This window comes from Eleginops maclovinus, chromosome 23 (genome assembly GCF_036324505.1).
Source record: "Eleginops maclovinus isolate JMC-PN-2008 ecotype Puerto Natales chromosome 23, JC_Emac_rtc_rv5, whole genome shotgun sequence".
NCBI classification, from domain to species: Eukaryota; Metazoa; Chordata; class Actinopteri; order Perciformes; family Eleginopidae; genus Eleginops; species Eleginops maclovinus.
This window is the reverse complement of record NC_086371.1, coordinates 14,480,568-14,500,172: the sequence shown is the minus strand read 5'-3', so window position 1 is coordinate 14,500,172 and position 19,605 is coordinate 14,480,568. Positions and strand designations below refer to the sequence as shown.

The 19,605-nt window shown below is 40.1% G+C and overlaps 3 protein-coding genes across 3 annotated transcripts; all 3 read left to right on the top strand.

Annotated features, from left to right (window-relative positions):
• The first annotated feature begins 339 nt into the window (after window positions 1–339).
• prpf19 (pre-mRNA processing factor 19) lies at window positions 340–5,958 on the top strand. The gene is made up of 16 exons (XM_063876905.1): window positions 340–576; window positions 754–903; window positions 1,746–1,822; window positions 2,097–2,238; window positions 2,389–2,462; window positions 2,568–2,633; window positions 2,741–2,782; window positions 2,893–2,967; window positions 3,099–3,174; window positions 3,265–3,374; window positions 3,529–3,684; window positions 3,774–3,843; window positions 3,939–4,112; window positions 4,350–4,432; window positions 4,998–5,103; window positions 5,214–5,958. Exons 1-16 carry the CDS (start codon window positions 558–560, stop codon window positions 5,309–5,311), a joined length of 1,518 nt encoding a protein of 505 aa, XP_063732975.1. The 5' UTR covers window positions 340–557; the 3' UTR covers window positions 5,312–5,958.
• A 1,738-nt stretch (window positions 5,959–7,696) lies between these two features.
• Window positions 7,697–16,824, top strand: LOC134860364 (V-type proton ATPase 116 kDa subunit a 3-like). The gene is made up of 21 exons (XM_063877327.1): window positions 7,697–7,836; window positions 8,900–9,022; window positions 9,647–9,725; window positions 9,812–9,960; window positions 10,545–10,640; window positions 10,756–10,817; window positions 10,907–11,033; window positions 11,157–11,239; window positions 11,334–11,427; window positions 11,555–11,767; window positions 11,868–12,018; window positions 12,166–12,305; window positions 12,813–12,970; window positions 13,062–13,152; window positions 13,249–13,367; window positions 13,481–13,694; window positions 14,478–14,588; window positions 14,673–14,762; window positions 14,864–14,984; window positions 15,153–15,324; window positions 16,010–16,824. The coding sequence occupies exons 2-21, from the start codon at window positions 8,906–8,908 to the stop codon at window positions 16,101–16,103; spliced, it is 2,481 nt and encodes an 826-aa protein (XP_063733397.1). The 5' UTR covers window positions 7,697–7,836; window positions 8,900–8,905; the 3' UTR covers window positions 16,104–16,824.
• A 1,307-nt stretch (window positions 16,825–18,131) lies between these two features.
• mrpl18 (mitochondrial ribosomal protein L18) lies at window positions 18,132–19,465 on the top strand. Its single transcript, XM_063877329.1, has 4 exons — window positions 18,132–18,389; window positions 18,513–18,681; window positions 18,849–19,083; window positions 19,194–19,465. The coding sequence occupies exons 1-4, from the start codon at window positions 18,317–18,319 to the stop codon at window positions 19,269–19,271; spliced, it is 555 nt and encodes a 184-aa protein (XP_063733399.1). The 5' UTR covers window positions 18,132–18,316; the 3' UTR covers window positions 19,272–19,465.
• The last annotated feature ends 140 nt before the right edge of the window (window positions 19,466–19,605 follow it).

Here is a 19,605-nt window from a genome sequence, read left to right as displayed (position 1 = left end):
ATAATTAATTGGTTCAAATTAGTTTTTTGGTTCTACTTTAAATTTAATAGGGTACTGGACTAAATCCCTCAATTTCCAAATGTGGCCCCTGGACAAATCAAGTTGAACATTTCGGCCTTAAGGTCTTTACACATTCTAATTGAACACAAAACACACATGGTATTCATAACTGATCGTTCAAAAATAATTTGATTCTCAATATTTTGTATATTAGCTTTATAGAAGAATCGAAAAGTTAACCAAATGTCTATCACAGTGATTCCATTTTCTATATCCACTGCATCTCTTCGTTACTTCACTACTTTTCGTTCCCTGGTGTTAGCAGTGGTGTTTCCCGGCGGTAGAGGGCAGTGGAGGGCCACTGCTGCTTGGCGGAGACCGGAGAAGAAAAAGTAGAAGAAGAGGAAGCTCAGTTTGTAGCGGCAATGAAAGGACAGCGTGCTACTTCCAATTTGAGTAAAACATAAGTAAAGTGCACATTAGCGATCAGTACTATTGAAGCTCAAGACGAGTGTAATTCATTTTCTTGAAGAGACTATAAGGACTGGGTCGGGAAGATGTCTTTGGTTTGTGCAAGTAAGTGAATTAGATTTCATGGATATGGCGGAGTCAGTGTAGGCGCTAATGCTACTAGCTAATGTAGCTAGCGGCCACGCAGTGCCGCCTTCTACTTGTGATGCTCCATCGGTCTCGTTTGTGGGTCTTTCGTTGTTGCTATTGCTTGGTTTTAAGCTGTGTTTACTTTTTATCTAGTCTCCAACGAAGTCCCGGAGCACCCGTGTGTCTCTCCGGTGTCCAGCCAGGTGTTTGAGCGCAGGCTGATCGAGAAGTACATCGCAGAGAATGGGACCGACCCGATGAACGGACAACCCCTATCTGAGGAGCAGCTCGTAGACATCAAAGGTAAACTTATCTGCATTACGAGCACCGAGCTGAAGCTAATGTCTTTTAATCATTTAGTATAACAGAGTCTTATTCAACTACCACCGCCTATATGAATGAATGAATGAAGGAATGAATGAATAATAACCCCTCTTAAACAGATTAAATAATACACCTCCATGAAGGTGGGCTTAATGGCTGGATTTTGGTTAGGAACTGCATTGGTTAAAACGTGGTAACCGATAAATCGGCCCCTGATATAATGTATCACAAGTTATATTGATGTTCAACTGGCAATCTTGCAACCAATATTGTGACTATGGCTGGAACTATTAGTCCACTTAAAGGCCAAATAGAATTTCGATTTTATTTACAAGGACCACATGCAGTGTTTTGAATAACTACAAAGAAGTCCAGCAGTGGCTCAGTCAGTAGGGGCTTGGACTGGGAATCGTAGGGTCGCCAGTTCAAGCCCCCGAACAGACTTGAAAATATGGAAGGTGGACTGCTACTTGGAGAGGTCCCAATTCACTTCCTAGGCCCTGCTGTGGTGCCCTTGAGCAAGGCACCGGACACCTCCAATCCCCCCTCCCCATTGCTCCCCGGGCGCTGCACGATAGCTCCTAGTACTAGGATGGGTTTAAAGCAGAGGACCAATTTCACTGTGTGTGCTCTGCTGTGTGCAGAGGGTTTCATCCTCCGATTCTAAGAAGCTTGACAAAACTTTCATGTTCACTTGTTTCAATATAAATAAATAAAACCCTTATAACAGGACTTTATGTTGTGCCCTATTCTGCAGCAAGTGTTATTGAAACCTTGATGAAAATATACGACTAAACAAGAGCAACTCCTTTCTGTTTTAGTGTCTCATCCCATTAGACCAAAGGCTCCATCAGCAACAAGCATTCCTGCCATCCTCAAGTCCCTTCAAGATGAGTGGGTGAGTATAGTAAAGCTTGAAGAGGAAAAATGCCCCGCAAAACCCCTTTCCTACTCTAAATGTACCCAGAAATACTGTTTTGAATTAACCAATGACTTTTTCGGTCTCAACCTTTTAACCAATATTCTTGACAGTAGTAAATGTTAGAGCAGAGTGTACCAATCTGATTAATGGCCATTGTTAGGTCACTTCTCCTTTTCTTTTTTTTCCTGTTTCTAAAGTTTTAAAACAATGGAAAGAGTCCCTTCATCCCGTTTTCTCATTTCTGTTGTAGGATGCTGTTATGCTTCACAGCTTCACCCTGCGGCAACAGCTGCAGACGACTCGCCAAGAACTGTCTCACGCCCTCTACCAACACGATGCCGCCTGCCGAGTCATCGCTCGACTCACCAAAGAGGTCACTGCTGCGAGAGAAGGTGGGTTTGCAGCAGTTTGTGTGTCCTCTATTGTGGGACATGATTCCACTTAAAGCATACAGAGCGGCATTTATAAAATCATCTCCTCGCCGACATTAGCTTTTAGTTCAATCGATGTTTATTCTAATGGGTTCTATTTTCTTTTTACAGCTCTTGCCACACTCAAGCCCCAGGCTGGATTGGTGGCTCCTCAGGCCGTCCCTGCCTCTCAGCCAAATGCCGCAGTGAGTGATTGGCTTTTAATTACAGTCGATAAGCTACTGAACATAAATACTCATCATAATCTTTTGCCAGACTTTCTCTTAACATGATATTTTTCTGTATCTCAGGGCGCTGGTGGAGAGCCCATGGAGATTAGTGAACAGGTCGGAATGACTCCAGAGATCATCCAAAAGGTACGTTTATTTGTTTTTTGTACTTTAATCACTATTTGGCTATAAGCTTTCAGTTTACTTTAGCAGCTCTAAGGTGTGTTCTAAAATGCCTTGTTTCTGTTTTCCAGCTCCAAGACAAAGCTACTATCCTCACCACAGAAAGAAAGAAGGTATCGTAATGGTCTTCTATTCAGCTACTACTCATAGTAATCACATGTCTTACTGTTGTGGTACTATGTAATATACAGTCCTTTTAAAATGCTTTACTGTATTTCTCCAGAGAGGAAAAACTGTCCCAGAGGAGCTGGTTAGAGCTGAAGATCTCAGCAAATACCGCCAGGTGGCCTCTCATGCTGTAAGTATAGATTTCTGTTTGTCTGAGTATCAATACTTTACCCGCCCTTTTTAATCAGAGAGCCGCAACAGTGTTTTTCTATTGACTTGATTGTACGTGATGTCATCCTCCTATCTCACCGATGCTTACAGGGTCTTCATAGTGCCAGTGTCCCTGGTATTCTGGCTCTGGATCTGTGTCCTTCAGACACCAACAAAGTTCTCACCGGTACATTAATTTATTGTATTGCTCGTTGCACATTTAAATTCCCAATGTTTTTTTGAGGGCTTTTATTTGATATCTTCCTGTGTTCCTCAGGCGGAGCTGATAAGAACGTGGTGGTGTTTGACAAGAGTGAGGAACAGATTGTGGCCACACTGAAGGGTCACACCAAGAAGGTCACCTCTGTCATTTACCATCCATCCCAGGTAATGCTTCGCTCAACAAACACATCCTGACGATGCACTCTTCAGTAAAAGAAAAGTGTTTGAGTTATTAAGACAAAAGAATGATCTGTTTTTCTTACTCGCCGTTTGCTCATTTTCTCCATCCCTGGTAACCTCGCTGTCTCTCCACCTTCAGTCCGTGGTCTTCTCTGCGTCTCCAGACAACACCATCCGTGTGTGGTCCGTTGCCGGGGGGAATTGTGTTCAGGTGGTGCGTGCCCACGAGGGGGGTGTCACTGGACTCTCCCTTCACGCTACTGGGGACTACCTGCTCAGCTCCTCTGAGGATCAGGTGTGTTTTGACAGCGTTCACGCTATATTAAACACTGACGTTTCTTTTCAATTCCAAACACACTAACGTTTTCCCTCATTGTTCTGCAGTACTGGGCCTTTTCTGATATCCAGACTGGTCGAGTCCTCACCAAAGTTACGGATGAAAGTGCAGGCTGCGGTACGTGCCACTGTGTTTACTAGCGTCTGTAATTCTGTCTGTATACGAGTACACATATATTTCAGGTGATAATGTTTCTGTCTGCCACCCCACAGCTCTGACCTGTGCTCAGTTCCACCCTGATGGTCTCATTTTTGGCACTGGGACGGCTGATTCCCAAATCAAGATCTGGGATCTGAAGGAGCGCACCAACGTGGCAAACTTCCCAGGCCACTCTGGCCCCGTCACTTCCATTGCCTTCTCTGAGAACGGATACTATCTGGCTACAGGTCAGAACTACCAACAGCATTTTGACACCTTTCGTCTGCTACGTTTGAAGTTCATGCATTTGTTTTCCAAGATAGAGGCAATTTTTTATATCAAAACATTGCACACATATACTTTAACACTGACCTGTGAACATGTTAAAATCCCACTAGCACTCTACTCCATCCCTTGTTTTCACACCAAAGGGATGTGGAATAGTATTTTTTTTTAAACCCTACATTGCTGTTTTGGTTCTTCAGGTGCCCAGGATAGCTCTGTGAAACTCTGGGATCTGAGGAAACTGAAGAACTTCAAGACCATCAATCTGGACAACAACTATGAGGTAACGCATTTCTGATTTATCTCCTATCCTTTCAGAGGGAAACGGCTTTGCTTTGTAGCGTTGAATTAAAATAGATGCTGTCCTCATGTCTGTACACTAGCCTTATTATGGATCCCACTACTTTACTACTAAATGTGTTCATTAATACGATATAAAGGTGCTAGTAGCTGCACTGTTTCATTTTGGAAAGAACCAGGCTGTTTCCTATTGCTTCCAGTCTTTTTGCTAAGCTAACCAGCTGGCTCTAGTTTCATTTTTAATGTAAAGACATGAGAGCTGCTCATTTAACTGTGCAAATGATCACATTTCAAGTAATTTCATCCCTAAGAGGACATACAGGCAGAGTCTTTTAAATGACACTGACATAATGCTAATCGTACAAATTAGAATATGATTTGTTTCAATATACATCCCTCATGTGTTGATTTAACTTCATCATTTAGCATTAAGGAGTTAATCATGCATTTTTATACTAGGTACAATTTTGTCTTTGCTATGATCTCAAGATTATTATTATTATTATTATGTTTTCCTGATTCTCATCCTTCTGTTTTTTCTGTTTCAGGTGAAGTCCCTTGTGTTTGACCAGAGTGGTACCTACCTGGCTGTTGGAGGATCTGACATCCGGGTCTACATCTGCAAACAGTGGTCTGAGGTCCTCAACTTCACAGGTAAGGGGGATGCTCTTTTAAATGTTGTTTCCTTGCATTCATTTGTATTATGGTGTGTGCTCTGAGAAAGTAGCAGATATTTGACTTTGCTTTTGCCTTTCTAATTGTAGATCATACAGGATTGGTGACTGGAGTTGCCTTTGGAGAGAACGCTCAGTTCCTGACCTCTGCGGGAATGGACAGAAGTCTCAAATTTTACAGTTTGTGAAAAGGATAGCTTCAGAAAGAAGGGAGCAGGATGAAATGGTCTTTTTGTCTGAGCTGGCACTATCCTGGACGCAGACCTGTATTTCTTAGAAAAAGAAGACAGAAAATAAATCAGTGCTAACTTTGCTTCATTTGTGTTTTAGTCCTCATGTCCAGGAGTGAGACCCCGTAAAATCGCCTGCTATCCCAGAATGGTTAGGAAAACATGTTCGTTGTCTGAAACGTTAATGATGTGAAATGAATTGCAGAAGCGAATAAAATGTTCCAGTCTGATTTGCCAGCAGATAGGATTTTACTGTAGTATTTTTATTTTGTTTTTTCGTTTGTGGGGGGCAAAAGTGGCTTGTAATACAAATCAAGTGTTGTAGTACACTTAGGGACTATAATTGGTGTGACAACAATCTGCTTTGCTTCATGTAGATCTCTCCATTACAGTATCATTAGAGTAAGATGAAAATAACTCTTTAGTGATGACCAACTAAGCAGTAAACAAACAGGTGTAAGAGATGTGTGTCTTGTTTAACCTCCCTTCATTTTCATTTCTTGTTTCATTTAAAGTTGTGTCTTTTTCCAATTGTATATTTCTCATTACTTGCTATTTTACCTGTTGCAACTCTTCCCTTTTACAATAAAGTAAAATATCTTTTGTATTGCCATTCATCTATTTGTCAGATCAAGACAAAGGAGCATTTTTGCCAATAACTGCCTTATGATAAATTTTGTTTTTTTCCCCCTGATAAAATCCTATTATTAATGGTGTGTGTACTTAAAGCTCCTATTTTAAACTCTAAGTGTTTTTTGCATATTATTCTCTGACTTGAATGTTAGAGCTTCAGTGCACAATGTTTTCTGAACAGTTTCACACCATAAACTGTGCATCCTCTGTTGATCGTGTACGTTTTATGTGATGGGCATCGGACTATGATCAGCTATCGTTGATGAGCCAATTAAAAATGTTGGTTTGGAAGTTTTTAAAGAAACACTTCTGCACTGGGAACTGACTTGAGTGAAGAAGTGTTAAGTGGTTAAACTTTTAATTTACAATATATTTTCATTTCTGTTATTTTCAGCCTGGGAGAACAAGATTTTCTTACTTTTTTTTCTTCAGTGAAAAGGGCAATTCTTCCAGGGCTATTATTGCTCCCAAGCCCATGTGATCATACCCAGGACAATCATTAACTCCACAATATCTTGAAGGGGTGATACAAAGAAAGGAAAGCCATAGCAGTTCAATATAAACTGGATTAAAATCTTAGTAATGCATTTCCTGTGATCCTTCTTGACCATTATTATGCTATTTTTTGGTTGTCTTATACTTTGATATGATATATATTCTGTCAAAAGCATATTGTATATATTTGCACATATTCAAATTAAACAATATACCATTTAAGTACATTAAATAATAATTATCTTAAATTAACATTACAAATTAAATGAGGGTCACTCAGTCAAAGTTAATTAATTTCCAATTACCTTGTAGAATTGTAATTGAAATGTTTTAGCGATTTAGAATAAAGACAATATTTATTTGGAAAAACTTCAAAAAGTTTTCAATAAAATTGGCATTGTGCATGAATGATGAAAACTGTTCATTTCTAGTAGATCTTTCTTAAAAATTAACCTCATTAAGTCTACATATGAACTTGTTTTTGACCGGATAAATGATGTTGTCTAAACAAGCCATGGTTATTATTTTTTTGTGTTATGATTTATGTAGGTATAATTTAAATGAGTGAAATAACTCAGCTCCATACTTTACTGAAAGTCATGCAACTCAAGTCATTATGGTGTCGCTTAGCAACTGCTGTTTAGCAAACCAAACACTACTCAACACATGAGATAAATTAGCATGATAGAATAATATAATTTAGCTAAGTTATATATTTAATTACAACTACTCAGCCAAAAGCAGTGGTGTAAACTAACTAAGTAGATTTACTCAAGTACAGTAGCCTACAGGTATAATTTTGAGGGACTTTACTTGAGTATTTCAAATGTTTTGCTACTTTGAACTTTTACTCCACTACATTTATTTAATTAGATTACTTTGCCGATTTTGACTCACAAGCTGCCTTACAGTTCATAAAATTAGCTGCACCTTTACCAGCTTTGGTACTTTTTTCTCTGGTAGGCTACTTTAAGTATATTCAGATGCCAATACTTTCAACTTTTACTTGAAGAACATCTTGAATGCAAGACTTTTACTTGTAACAGAGTCGTACTACACTTTGATATTTCTACATTTGGTTAAGTACAAGATCTGAACTTCTGCCTCCTCTGTCCAAAACAACCGCCAGACGTTAGTGTTCCTTACCGCCATTTAAAACAACCCCTCGTGGCCAAATGAGAGACGAACGCCAGCTGTCACGTGAGTCTAAAGTAACGTGACTCCCAGAAACAGGAAGTGTAGAACAGACGGAGAACTTGTGAGGTCTGTCCGGCTGCTCAGAGATCAGCGGTGTACGGGCCGATCAACCTGAAACGCAGCCGGTGGGATTCCAGCGGAGTTCAGGAGTCAGGGAGGTGAGCTGTATAACATTTGGTGTCTTTCTGTGCTCACTTTCTGCTGTTTTCTCCCTCCTTGCCCCCTGTATGCACTGCTATTGTTTTGACATTAAATCAAAAGCTTGTGATACTTTGTTATGTTTCCTCACGGAATCTCCCTCATACAAGATGCATTCCCTTTCGTCATTCAAGATACTGTTTAACCTTTCAAAAGTTACATCTTTTGTTTGATTTCCTTGGTTTCAATTGGGTTTTATTGCCAATAAACGAAACTTATTGGCACATTTCTGATGATGATGACAAAAAAATAAAAAGAAGTCGTCGCAATGCAAACGTTGCTTTGGAAATATGTTTGTATTTCATGTGTCTTAGTTTAAGTCAGTACAGTCATGTTGCCTTTTAATGTGTATTCAGGCAACCACCATTCTTCTTACTTTTTACATATAACTTAACACATATAGCCTTCTTAATTTATCGGTTACCCTTGCTAAAATGATTAAAGTTTCACACAACTGCCCTCTATTGAAACACCACTTTAATATTACTTTCATGGAAGTTGTATTGTTAATATTTAGTTGAAACAAGTGTTGGTTCAACTCCATTGCCATTTTGGATGAAATATTTATATACAGTATATATATGTGTCAGTGAGGGTTAGTCTAAATATAACACAGTAAAGCAACTGCAGCTTCCAAAATGATCATAACGTCAAATAAACTGTTCTCTAAAACAGTTCAAACCAAATCTGAACGTTTAAACCTTAATAGAACAGCAACTCACTGTATATTTTTATTAGAAGCATGTTTTGCTTGTAAAATTGGCAGAAACATTGAAAAACCCACGCTGTGCAAGAATGGAAACCCCACCTGTTCATCACGGTCAGGAGAAGTCGATGCTTCCCTTTTCTTCAGTTTCCAAATCACTCAAAAGCTCATGTACTGGCAAAGAGAGGCATTTATTGTCCATACAGAAAAGGCCCTGTGTAAACTTTATTGTCCATTAAATGCTTCTCTCTTCCTCATATTGTCCATATGTTGTCTACTTGTGTAGGAAATCTTAATTTGGTCTTGTTTTCTTGCAGGCAATTATGGGCTCCATGTTTCGCAGTGAGGAAGTGTGCCTGGTTCAGCTCTTCCTTCAGTCTGGCTCGGCCTACAACTGTGTCAGTGAGCTGGGAGAACTAGGGCTGGTTGAATTCAGAGATGTAAGTAACTATAGTTCTTGGTTCATGCTCTTGTGGTAAAAAGCTCATAGTTACATATGGAGGCTAAACTGGGTGATATGGTCAAACTCGTACCCCGATAAAGTTCATTGCATGTGGTAATAATGGTGTATCAGTATATAGCATAGTTTCTCGTAGTTCAGTAGATAATAGTCTTTAGGAAATAACTACATGGTAAAGCCTGTTTTGTACTCCTATGGTGTATGAACTGCAAATAGGAAGCACCTTTTGTCTACGATTTAGGAACTTGAGTACATAACAACATCATGGTTTCAACCCATGTGAAACCTTTTGCTTCCTATTTTGCCTAAAATTCTTGATGTGCAACGGACAGATTTATTTCAACCCTGTTTTCATGTGTTTTGACTCATGTTAGTGTCCTCGTGATCATTGTTCTCATTCTCACAACAACCCAGAGCACAGACATTGATCTATTTACAACTGAATATGATTATCTTATAAAGCCGCCTAGGAAGATTAAGCATTTGTAAATCTAATTTTGGATTGGATAGTGTGCTGATGGTGGCTTTGAGTCAGACAGCAAATAATTGTCACCAGACAACCATGAGTAAACCTTTTCCTCTCCTCTCCTCTCTGTTGTTTTAGTTAAATCCAAATGTGAACGCCTTCCAGAGGAAGTTTGTCAGCGAGGTCAGGCGATGTGAGGAACTTGAGAAAACGTTTTGTAAGTATTGACTCATCTTTTCCTAATTGTGTCTTAAATGTATTACAAATAAATGTCCCTCTCTGACTTTTTAATCTGCCCTTCAGGCTTCCTGGAGCAGGAGATCAGGCGCTCCCTATCCCCGCCCATGCAGGGTCCCCTTCCTCCTCCGTGCCCAACACCTTTGGCCCCTCAGCCCCGAGAACTCATCACCATAGAGGAGGAGTCCGAGAGGCTGGCCAGAGAGCTCAAAGAGGTGAGCACTTTCAATAATATTTTGAAGCGAGGGTATTTGAAGTACTTACCTATAGTCAGAGTACTACCTAAAGTCCATGGAGGTCTGCACGTCCCTAGTTTGGAAAAACAGCCCAGAGAGCAGGCAGCAAAGCAAGGTACGGCTGTGGACAAGGTCCTTACCCTCAGCCAAGCCCTTTCAAATTCACCTCGCAAACTCTTAAGTTTCCTTTCCACCGCTGCTTCAACTAGATGGTTTTTTTTGTGTCATTGTGTGACTTACAGGCTAACCTTTGAAAAGGCCAGAGTCACAGAATAACAGAAACTTAATAACCAATCAAAGCAGCATTAAACTAGCATCGCCCGTCTTCCGCAAGTTACTATTTCCTCCAAAATGTGTGGTGGACTTGAAGAGGACGTATAGTTTATGTGACAGCTTAGTGTTTGTGCTGGTACTGTCTCTCCTAACTAGAGGCATGCCGTCCATCATCTATAGTAGATTAATTAAACTAAGACTGAGATGACAAATCAAATAGAGCCCCTTGTTGTCAAATCAAATTAGAGGTGGACCTTATTAGCTTGACATATTTTGTTGTGTGTCTCAAGGTGTCCAGGAACAGAGACAGCCTGCGGGCTCAGATGACCCAACTCTCTCAGTACCAAGGAGTCCTGACCAGAACACACTCTCTCACAGCCTCACAGGTGGGAAAACTACATTCCTGCATTAAACATGACCTTGTTTAAACATGATGCTTGTGTGAGCAGCTGCCTGCAAACTAAAACTACAAAAATAATCTTCTCTGGCTTCATATCACAGGCCCCACCACCTGTACTGGAAACCCAAGGCCTGTTTGATAATCGCCAAGATGTCCACCTCAGGTAGATCTCTTCTTTTCCATTTTTTCCTTTGTGTGTTTAATGTTTTATCTCAATTCAAAACGTTTACCACCGCATCTCCTCTCCCTCAGTTTTGTTGCAGGAGTGGTCCATCCTTGGAAGGTCCCCTCATTTGAGCGTTTGTTATGGCGTGCGTGTCGCGGTTATATCATCGTGGATTTCAGAGAAATGGAAGATCGACTCGAGCACCCCGAAACGGTGGGAACTAGGAGAAAGAGAAGGGACCGTGATTTAGGGATACACATAAAATGATTTCTGTTGCAGGAATAACTTCATTTCCTTATAGGTGATTTATCAGAGCTGTCTGCTGATTCTTTGCAGGGGGAAATGGTGCAATGGAGTGTGTTCCTCATCTCTTATTGGGGCGATCAGATTGGACAAAAAGTAAAGAAGATATGTGATTGGTGGGTAAAGTTGCGTCAGTTATTTTATTGTATTATAGATTTCCACACTGCCTGATAAACCTGTTGAAAAAATATGGATTTCCCTCCCTAACAGCTTCCGCACACAGACTTTTGCATACCCGGAGAACACAGCTGAGAGAGAGGAGATTCTTCAGGGACTCCAAGGCAGAATCGAAGATATCAAATCGGTAAGTGTAGTGCATTTCTATAAAAGCACGTATTGTTGAACACTGATACAATCAGAAAATACGACAAAGCACAATCAAGGAGTAGTGTGGGGTATTTTCAGAGCCCTCTCACTTCTCTCTTCTTCAGGTGTTGTTGCAGACCGAGTCCTTCCTGCAGCAGCTGCTGATGCAGGCGGTAGCTGTGCTGCCACAGTGGAAGGTGCGAGTGCAAAAATGTAAGGCGGTCCAGATGGTGCTGAATCTCTGCAGCCCCTCCGTCACTGACAAATGCTTGATCGCTGAGGCCTGGTGTCCCATCACCAAGCTGCCTGAACTGCAGAGCGCACTGAGAGAGGGAGGGGTGAGACAAAGACGGAGTTGATTAGGAGTCTTGACATACTGTAAATAAGCAAACCGCCTCACCGTGTTCATCTTATTTCAACTCTCTTCTCTGTCCTCAGAGGAAGAGTGGCAGTAGTGTCGACTCTTTCTACAACCGGCTGCCTTCCTCCACCCCTCCCCCCACCCTGTTTCCCACCAACTCCTTCACAGCTGGCTTCCAGAACATTGTTGATGCCTACGGAGTGGCCAGATACCGTGAAGTCAACCCAGGTACGTCTGCATGGAACACCAACAAAACTGTCTCTTTATTTATACCTTAAGAGAAAAAGGACATGTTTAATAGTCAAAGTAGAATCCAGAAAATGCTCAACCTAACGTGTATCTTTAGTTAACTGTCGTTTGTCGATGCCTTTGCAGCGGTGTACACCATAATAACCTTCCCCTTCCTGTTTGCTGTGATGTTTGGGGATGTGGGTCATGGTCTACTGATGACACTGGGTGCCCTATGGATGGTCCTTGAGGAAAAGGACCCCAAACTCAGAAATAGCAACAATGAGGTCTCACACACACACACACACACACACACACACACACACACACACACACACACATACACACACACGCAATAACACACACTCAAGCTCAACACGAGGACAAGACCTGTGACCAAGTACAAATCTACCGAAGCAATGCATTCACTTATGGAATAACTTAAATATTAACAAAAATATTGGATCCAGATTTTGGTTCAATGTCTGTTTTATTTAAGAGAAGTTTAATGTATTGGGAGCAACTCATGTCTTTTACTAATACAGATGGAATTGACCGGGATATAACTTTTCTCAATCAATTAATACAAAGAAGCTATCCCCTATCTGATTTGTTTAAAAAGTAAATAATTTCAAAATAATAAATTATGACTCAATATTTAGGTTATAAAGGTTGTAAATATCTTTACTGTCTGTACATTTTCAAGTGAAAAACATATCTGATAAGTCTGTGAAATAATGAAACAACTGTGAAACAAAAGAGCTAAAACATGATTTTGTCACTGTGTGTTTCAGATCTGGAGGATGATGTTTGGAGGAAGGTACCTGATTCTGCTGATGGGGCTCTTCTCTATCTACACGGGGGCCATTTACAACGAGTGCTTCAGCAGAGGCCTCAGCCCCTTCAACTCAGGGTGGCACGTCGGCCCGATGTTCGAGAACAACATATGGAAGTGAGGACATTTCACATCATTTTTGTTTGCTCCAATCTCCACACACACTGTTAACTGTCCATCTAACTTAGTTGTCTTTCCTTTATTTTAGTGCATCGGTCCTGGCTGGAAACCAGTACTTGACGATGGATCCTGTGGTCTCTGGGGTTTTTACCAACCCCTATCCATTTGGCATTGACCCGGTATGGCCGTCACACTCATCAATTCTTCCTTCACAACTTTTCTTTCATGCTGTGTGTTTGTTTGTCCTCATGTCTCTTGTTTTGTGTTGTTGTCAGGTCTGGGGGATGTCCAACAACAAACTAACTTTCCTTAACTCATACAAGATGAAGATGTCTGTTATTATCGGTGTCATACACATGAGTTTTGGAGTCTGCTTGTCGTTTTTCAACTACTGGTAGGCAACCTTTTACTTTTTGCTGTGTGTTCACATCTCCATACTTGTTTCTTATTAGTATTCTGATTTGCCTTCACATTTTTCCTGCATCCCCTGGGTTGTGTTTTCTCCAGGCACTTTGGCCAGATGAGCAGTGTCTTCTTTGTGCTGATCCCTGAGCTGTTCTTCATGATCTGCCTTTTTGGCTACTTGATCTTTATGGTGATCTTCAAGTGGATTGCTTACAGTCCCGCCCAGTCCAAAATCGCTCCCAGTATACTGATCCACTTCATAGACATGTTCCTCTTCACAGACAACCCCGAGAACCCAAAACTCTATGAAGGACAGGTGTGTGTGTGTTTTGTTCATTTCCATAGAAGGAGCATATCTGTTAACTTATGTTCTATAAATCATCCACCAGGCCATAACTTTAATATTGATGAGTATATTTTTCGCCACTCTTAAAACCACTGCTTTTTTTGTTGTTGAATGAAATCGTCTTGAAAAACCTGCTTGAGATATGAAACCCAACTGTGCTCTCATATAGTCTGCATTATCTTATGGCAAGGTTATTTTTTAGTTTCTGGTTTCTGGAGGTGAAAAGGTTTATGGGGAAATCATTCCAAACTGGTAGGTTACAGCATGCTAACCAAAAGAGCTTGTCATCAAATCTTTTCAGCATTAATTGACAGTTTTTCGCTTTATTTTCCCACTGTGTGATTGTGTCCTTACTGGGTTTTCTTTTCACGCCAAGTCAATGCAGTGCCGTCGAAGTTTGCCACAAGCACATGAACACAGCAATAGAATACTTCTTAAAGCAATCAGTTGTTTAACCGCATTCACAAGCAACGATAATACAGTTGCTGTTTTCTAATAATACTGTGGATTTGACAAAACAGGACAATGAAATTCTCCTGGTAATGAAGTAGTTATGTTTCATGTCTACAAGCTCATTTTCTAATGTACTAATAGGACCTGAAATGACCTGAAAAGTGAAAAAAAAAGTGAAAGTACACCATTTTTAGAAAATAAATCAGAAACACCTGTGCTTTCCTTTTAAAAATAACCTGCTGCAGTGAGCACGTGTTGCTCTTAAGCGTAACAGCCGCTCCTGTAACTCTTCATGAACAGATTCTGGTGCAGAAGATCCTGGTGGTGCTGGCTCTGTGTTCTGTCCCAGTCCTCCTTGCGGGGAAGCCCACATATGAATACATCAAATTCAAGAGAAGACGACGTCAACTAGTGGGTCCAAGTTACACTGAATCTTAACCCTTATTCTAGAGTTGGATGTTTTTCTGATGGATTTCTGGTTCTCTGCAACATTAGGGGGAAGACAGACGTCCGCTGATGGCCGATGAAGGCTCCATTAACGCTCGTCAGGGGGAGGTGGAGGGAGGAGCTGCAGAAGAGGAGGAAGTAAGAGAGAAGGCTGAATAACCTGATTAACTGAACAGATGAAATGCAGCCAGAAATGTGCTGGAGTGATTGTGTTGGTGTTGAATCTGTGTTCTCTGCAGCAGTTTGACGCTGCAGACGTGTTCATGCATCAGGCCATCCACACCATCGAGTACTGCCTGGGCTGCATCTCCAACACCGCCTCTTACCTCCGACTCTGGGCTCTCAGCTTGGCCCACGCACGTTAGTAGCACCACTCCTGACTCAAAACTGTACACCTTCATACTCACATGATGCACACACAAACAAACTTCCTCTTAAAACTAAAAACACTCACACAACTAATGTTCCAGTCGGTTATCCAAACACACATGATGGCTGTGTGACGGTGAGTTATTTGTGTCTCCACAGAGCTGTCGGAGGTGTTGTGGGTGATGGTAATGCATATTGGCCTGAAGTGGGAAGGCTATGTGGGATCTGCAGTCCTCTTTCTGGTTTTTGCCTTCTTCGCTGTGTTGACAGTCTGCATCCTGCTGGTTATGGAGGGACTCTCAGCATTCCTGCACGCGCTCCGTCTGCACTGGTAAGGATGGGCGGAGTAAGAGGACAAAGGGGAAAATTTGTTTAACAAATATTAATGACTAGGCTGAATATCTGGGATTAGTGTTTGCTTCAGTTCATGTTCAGAGAGTTAGTTTGTCAGTTATGTAATTAATAGACCATTTAAGACACCAAATTAAAGTACTTAACTTTTACATAGATGGACAATTGTCTCAAGTTTCAACAAAAAAATGTCCCTTAAATAAACGTTCCTTAAACAGAACACAAAATGTTTTTATTAAAAAGTTAATCATCCAAGCAGTTGCTCACTAACGGAGGACATTTAACTAAAAAGTATATCTTTTTATCAGCTTCTTATGCTCATGAACATAAACAGAGAAGGTAAGGTTAAGTTAATTTTAATGTTAATTTTTCTGTTATGTAAATGTTGGTGGATCTAATGAAAGACAGAAAGAAACAAATGAAACTCAGAGGTCACCCAAACATCCATTTACGGAACATGAATATCCTTTTTTTCTTTTTCTTACTCAACTCGTAGACTTAAAGGATAAAGGGATTGCATTTCCTGCCATTAGATAAATAGTACATATTAAAAACCGTCAGAGCACCAAGACTATCATTTATAACTATCATAAAAGTTGGCAGAAATATTTATTTATTTTTGTATGTATATTTGCACATTGACTTTGCTTCTCTCTCTGTGACAGGGTGGAGTTTCAGAACAAGTTCTACAGTGGGACGGGCTACAAGCTGAGCCCGTTCTCCTTCTCATCAATCATCAGTGGAACAGCTGATATATGACCAGCCAAATCCTTTCTTATGAATACATAACGGTTGCGTTAAATTATGTTTATTATATAGCACTTGGACTACAACTACACACATCAGAATCAATTTGTCCCGTCTATTGCCTGTGAGCTCTGAAATGGTTAAATTGAATTGTACAAGGATCACAAGACTTATTTTTGCATTTTTGATTGAGTCTCTAAAGAATGAATTACAATTGCATTATACAAAATGAAAAAATATACTTTTGTATCCCCTTGTTAACTTCTTTCCACTATTAGGGTTATGTAATGCTTTTTAATTACTCTTTCAGCATCTTGAAAATTAGTAATCATTTCATTTTCAATGTATGTATTAATTATAAAAAAGGGAAAAGAAACCAATTCATGGATCTGTTCTGCAATTCAAGGGAATTCATGATTGTCACGTTGGTTTATCGTGCTTGGATAAACCTGCCCTGTGTGATTTTTCTAATGATGGCATATCTGAATGATTTACATGAGCCAAAGATCTGTCTTCCGAGTACTTTACACATTTTTTGGTAGTAACAGTTTTTTCAGGTGCCTTACTCAGAGTATTTTTTAATCCATTTAGTATTTTGGACTGATCATAACTCCCATCACCATGACACTATTCGAACAAAACTCTGCCAGGACAGCGCTCCCTTTTTTCATGCGGACTTGCACTGTAAAATGATAACATTCAAACTGAAATTAAATATGATTTTCTTGTGTAATATTTTTTTGAGAAGTTATTCGCTGAACTGGTTACCTTACCTGTTGCCTGGTCACACCATTTAATGTCTCAAATGTTTTAAGTCAATTTGAGAGGGTACTAGTGATTAGAGCTGTATTCAAAAGTATTACCAACATTAAAAAAACACCTATTACCAGTTAAGCCATGGAAAATATAACTTAAATAAAAATATAATAGTGTTATCAGCTAATTATACTGGATAGAATAAAACCATTTGAATATGTATCACAATAAATTAGTATTTTATTGATCTATTAACATGTAATTGAGCTCATCCTTGAGCTAACTACCCTTCATCCCGTGGGCAGATTAATCTCTAATAATGCATACAATTTATTTGATCATGTCTTTTTTACAATAAAATCTTTGATTTACTTTTTACTGTAGCTCTCCGATACATGGGAAGTAAGACGTAATACTAAAACAACGATTTATGTTCAATAAACATTTTTCTATTTAAAGGTCCCCTATTATGCAAAATGCACTTTTTATTTTTTTTATACATAAATATGTGTGTAAGGTGTATAGGTGTGTAAGTAGACTCACAAAGTGTCAGGAAATATAACCCTCTGTCAATTCCTCCTTACCCACATCTCTAAAAATGGGGGAACAAAAGAGCTGAACCAGATTTGCTTTGGTTATGAGGTTATAACCGAAGTGGGGCTGGCTTTACATTGAACTACCCAGGGGAAAGTGAGCTGCAGGACGCTGCAAAGCTGCGTGGCCAGCTTCAGGTCAGCTCAAATTCACAGAATCAGCACTTCAGGAACTGGCCTGAAATAGAGGGGTAAGAGGCATGGTACAATGGGTGATCTGTTTGGTATTTTGAGCAATACACTTCACAGACCAGTTTTGTCTAGATATGCCCTAAAATATATTGTTCAAATATAGCATAATAAGACACCTTTAAGTTTACTTATTTGTTTTATAAATGTGGCTTACACTTAATGCAGTTGTTTTAGTTACTGCTACTTGTATTTTTTCTCATACACTTTATATGTGTTACACTACAGTGTTTTTTAGTCTTATGTTGTATATTTTTTAGCATTCTCTGTCATTTGCCTTTCATTTTTTCTTTTAGGAATAATAAAGTACGTAATTTCATATTTGAAATGTAATTAGTAAAGTACCAGTACCTCAAGACTGCACTTAAGTTAAGTATTTTAAACTAATTCTCAGTCCTGAACGTTACTGTAGAGTAAATGAACCGAAAGCACGTCTCTTCGTCTTTTATTCTGCAAGAAGTATGACGAGAAACATGTAGGCGGAACCTTTGAAGTGCTGGAGTGTGTTTCTTGCAGTGTTGCTTCTAAAGTAGCACATACTGAAGCGGATGTTGTCTGAATGTCAAAGATGGCGCTCCACATGTCAGGGTGATTTTTTGTTATTAAATATCTAGAGGCAGGAGCATGTATTTGTATTCTTAAGCCGATGGTGTTTTACTGAAGGGTGACACATTGAACACAGCTGAGATGGCTCTGAGTGTCCGGGTGTTGTTAAGTCAGATTCAACGATGTCGTCCAATATTGGCTGCAAACCAGACAGGTAGGTTGTTGTATGACATGTTATATATCATTGTGTGAACAGCTAAGTTACTTAACGTCACTTGCTGGTGTTGTGTTTATTTTTACACTTTTTATTTTACGCCCCGTGTTGTCTGTGATGCAGCTCGGTGTCTGAGTCAGGGCGCTGCTCAGGCGGAGCCCAGCGAGGAGGAAAATGAATCCGTGAACCCGACTTTTGTGAACAGAAACCCCCGCAACCTGGAGCTAATGGCTCTGGCTGTGAAGGACCGGGGCTGGAAGACCGTGTGGCCTCACCGGGAGTTTTACCACAGGTCTGTCTATATAGAAAAAATGTCACAATATCTTTTTATGCGTTACATTTTTATTTTATTTTATATAGATAGATTTTCAAGATTGAATCCTGCAGATCTGAATCCTTTAAATTCCTCCTCCCTTTCCCTCTTCTGTTTTATCATGTTTGTCCATCTCGTCTATTCAGGTTGGAGTTTTCCCGAACCAAGCACCATGTGACGGCCAATGTGTTCTCCAGCAACTCTCCTGTCCCGGTACTCACCTGTTCAACGAAAGAATGGGCGCTAAAGAGGGATCTGTATTCCACCGGCTGTGTGGCGGCGTGCCAGGCTGTGGGCGAGGTGCTGGCACATCGCTGCCATCAAGCTGGCATCACCAGGATGGTGTACAGGGCGATTCCCTGGACCTACCGCTCTGACGCTGTGAGTACATGCAGATAAACTGCTGTTAGAAAATGTATTTATGTCTGTTTTTACCCCTTTAGTCATCACAAGCTTGATGTTCATCTCTCCCTGACTTTTCTTTTTCACAGGTTCAGTCTTTTAGGACAGCATTGAAAGAGGGAGGAATCACACTCAGTGAACCCAGGAGGAAATACATTGACAACTGAGTTTAAGTATCATTTATCACGTTTTTTTAAATGTCCTTTCCCTTGCTCTCTGCTCTCTTGTGAATTAGGACTGTACGGTTATTAAGATGACCAGCACTACAGTAAATGACAATGTAAAGAGAAACAAAATGAGTGACATACATCTGCTTGTCCTGTGCTTTGTCTCTTGTGAATAAAAACGTTTCTAAACAGAATGAGTTCTCCTCTAATGTTTACTTATTCAAGACAAAAATGAAACATTTGGTTTTAGTATAACTGTTTATTTTTTCACTCATAGTGCTTATTGTAAACAAGAGTGATGTGCAGACAGTGGAGAACTTAACACGTCGAGACA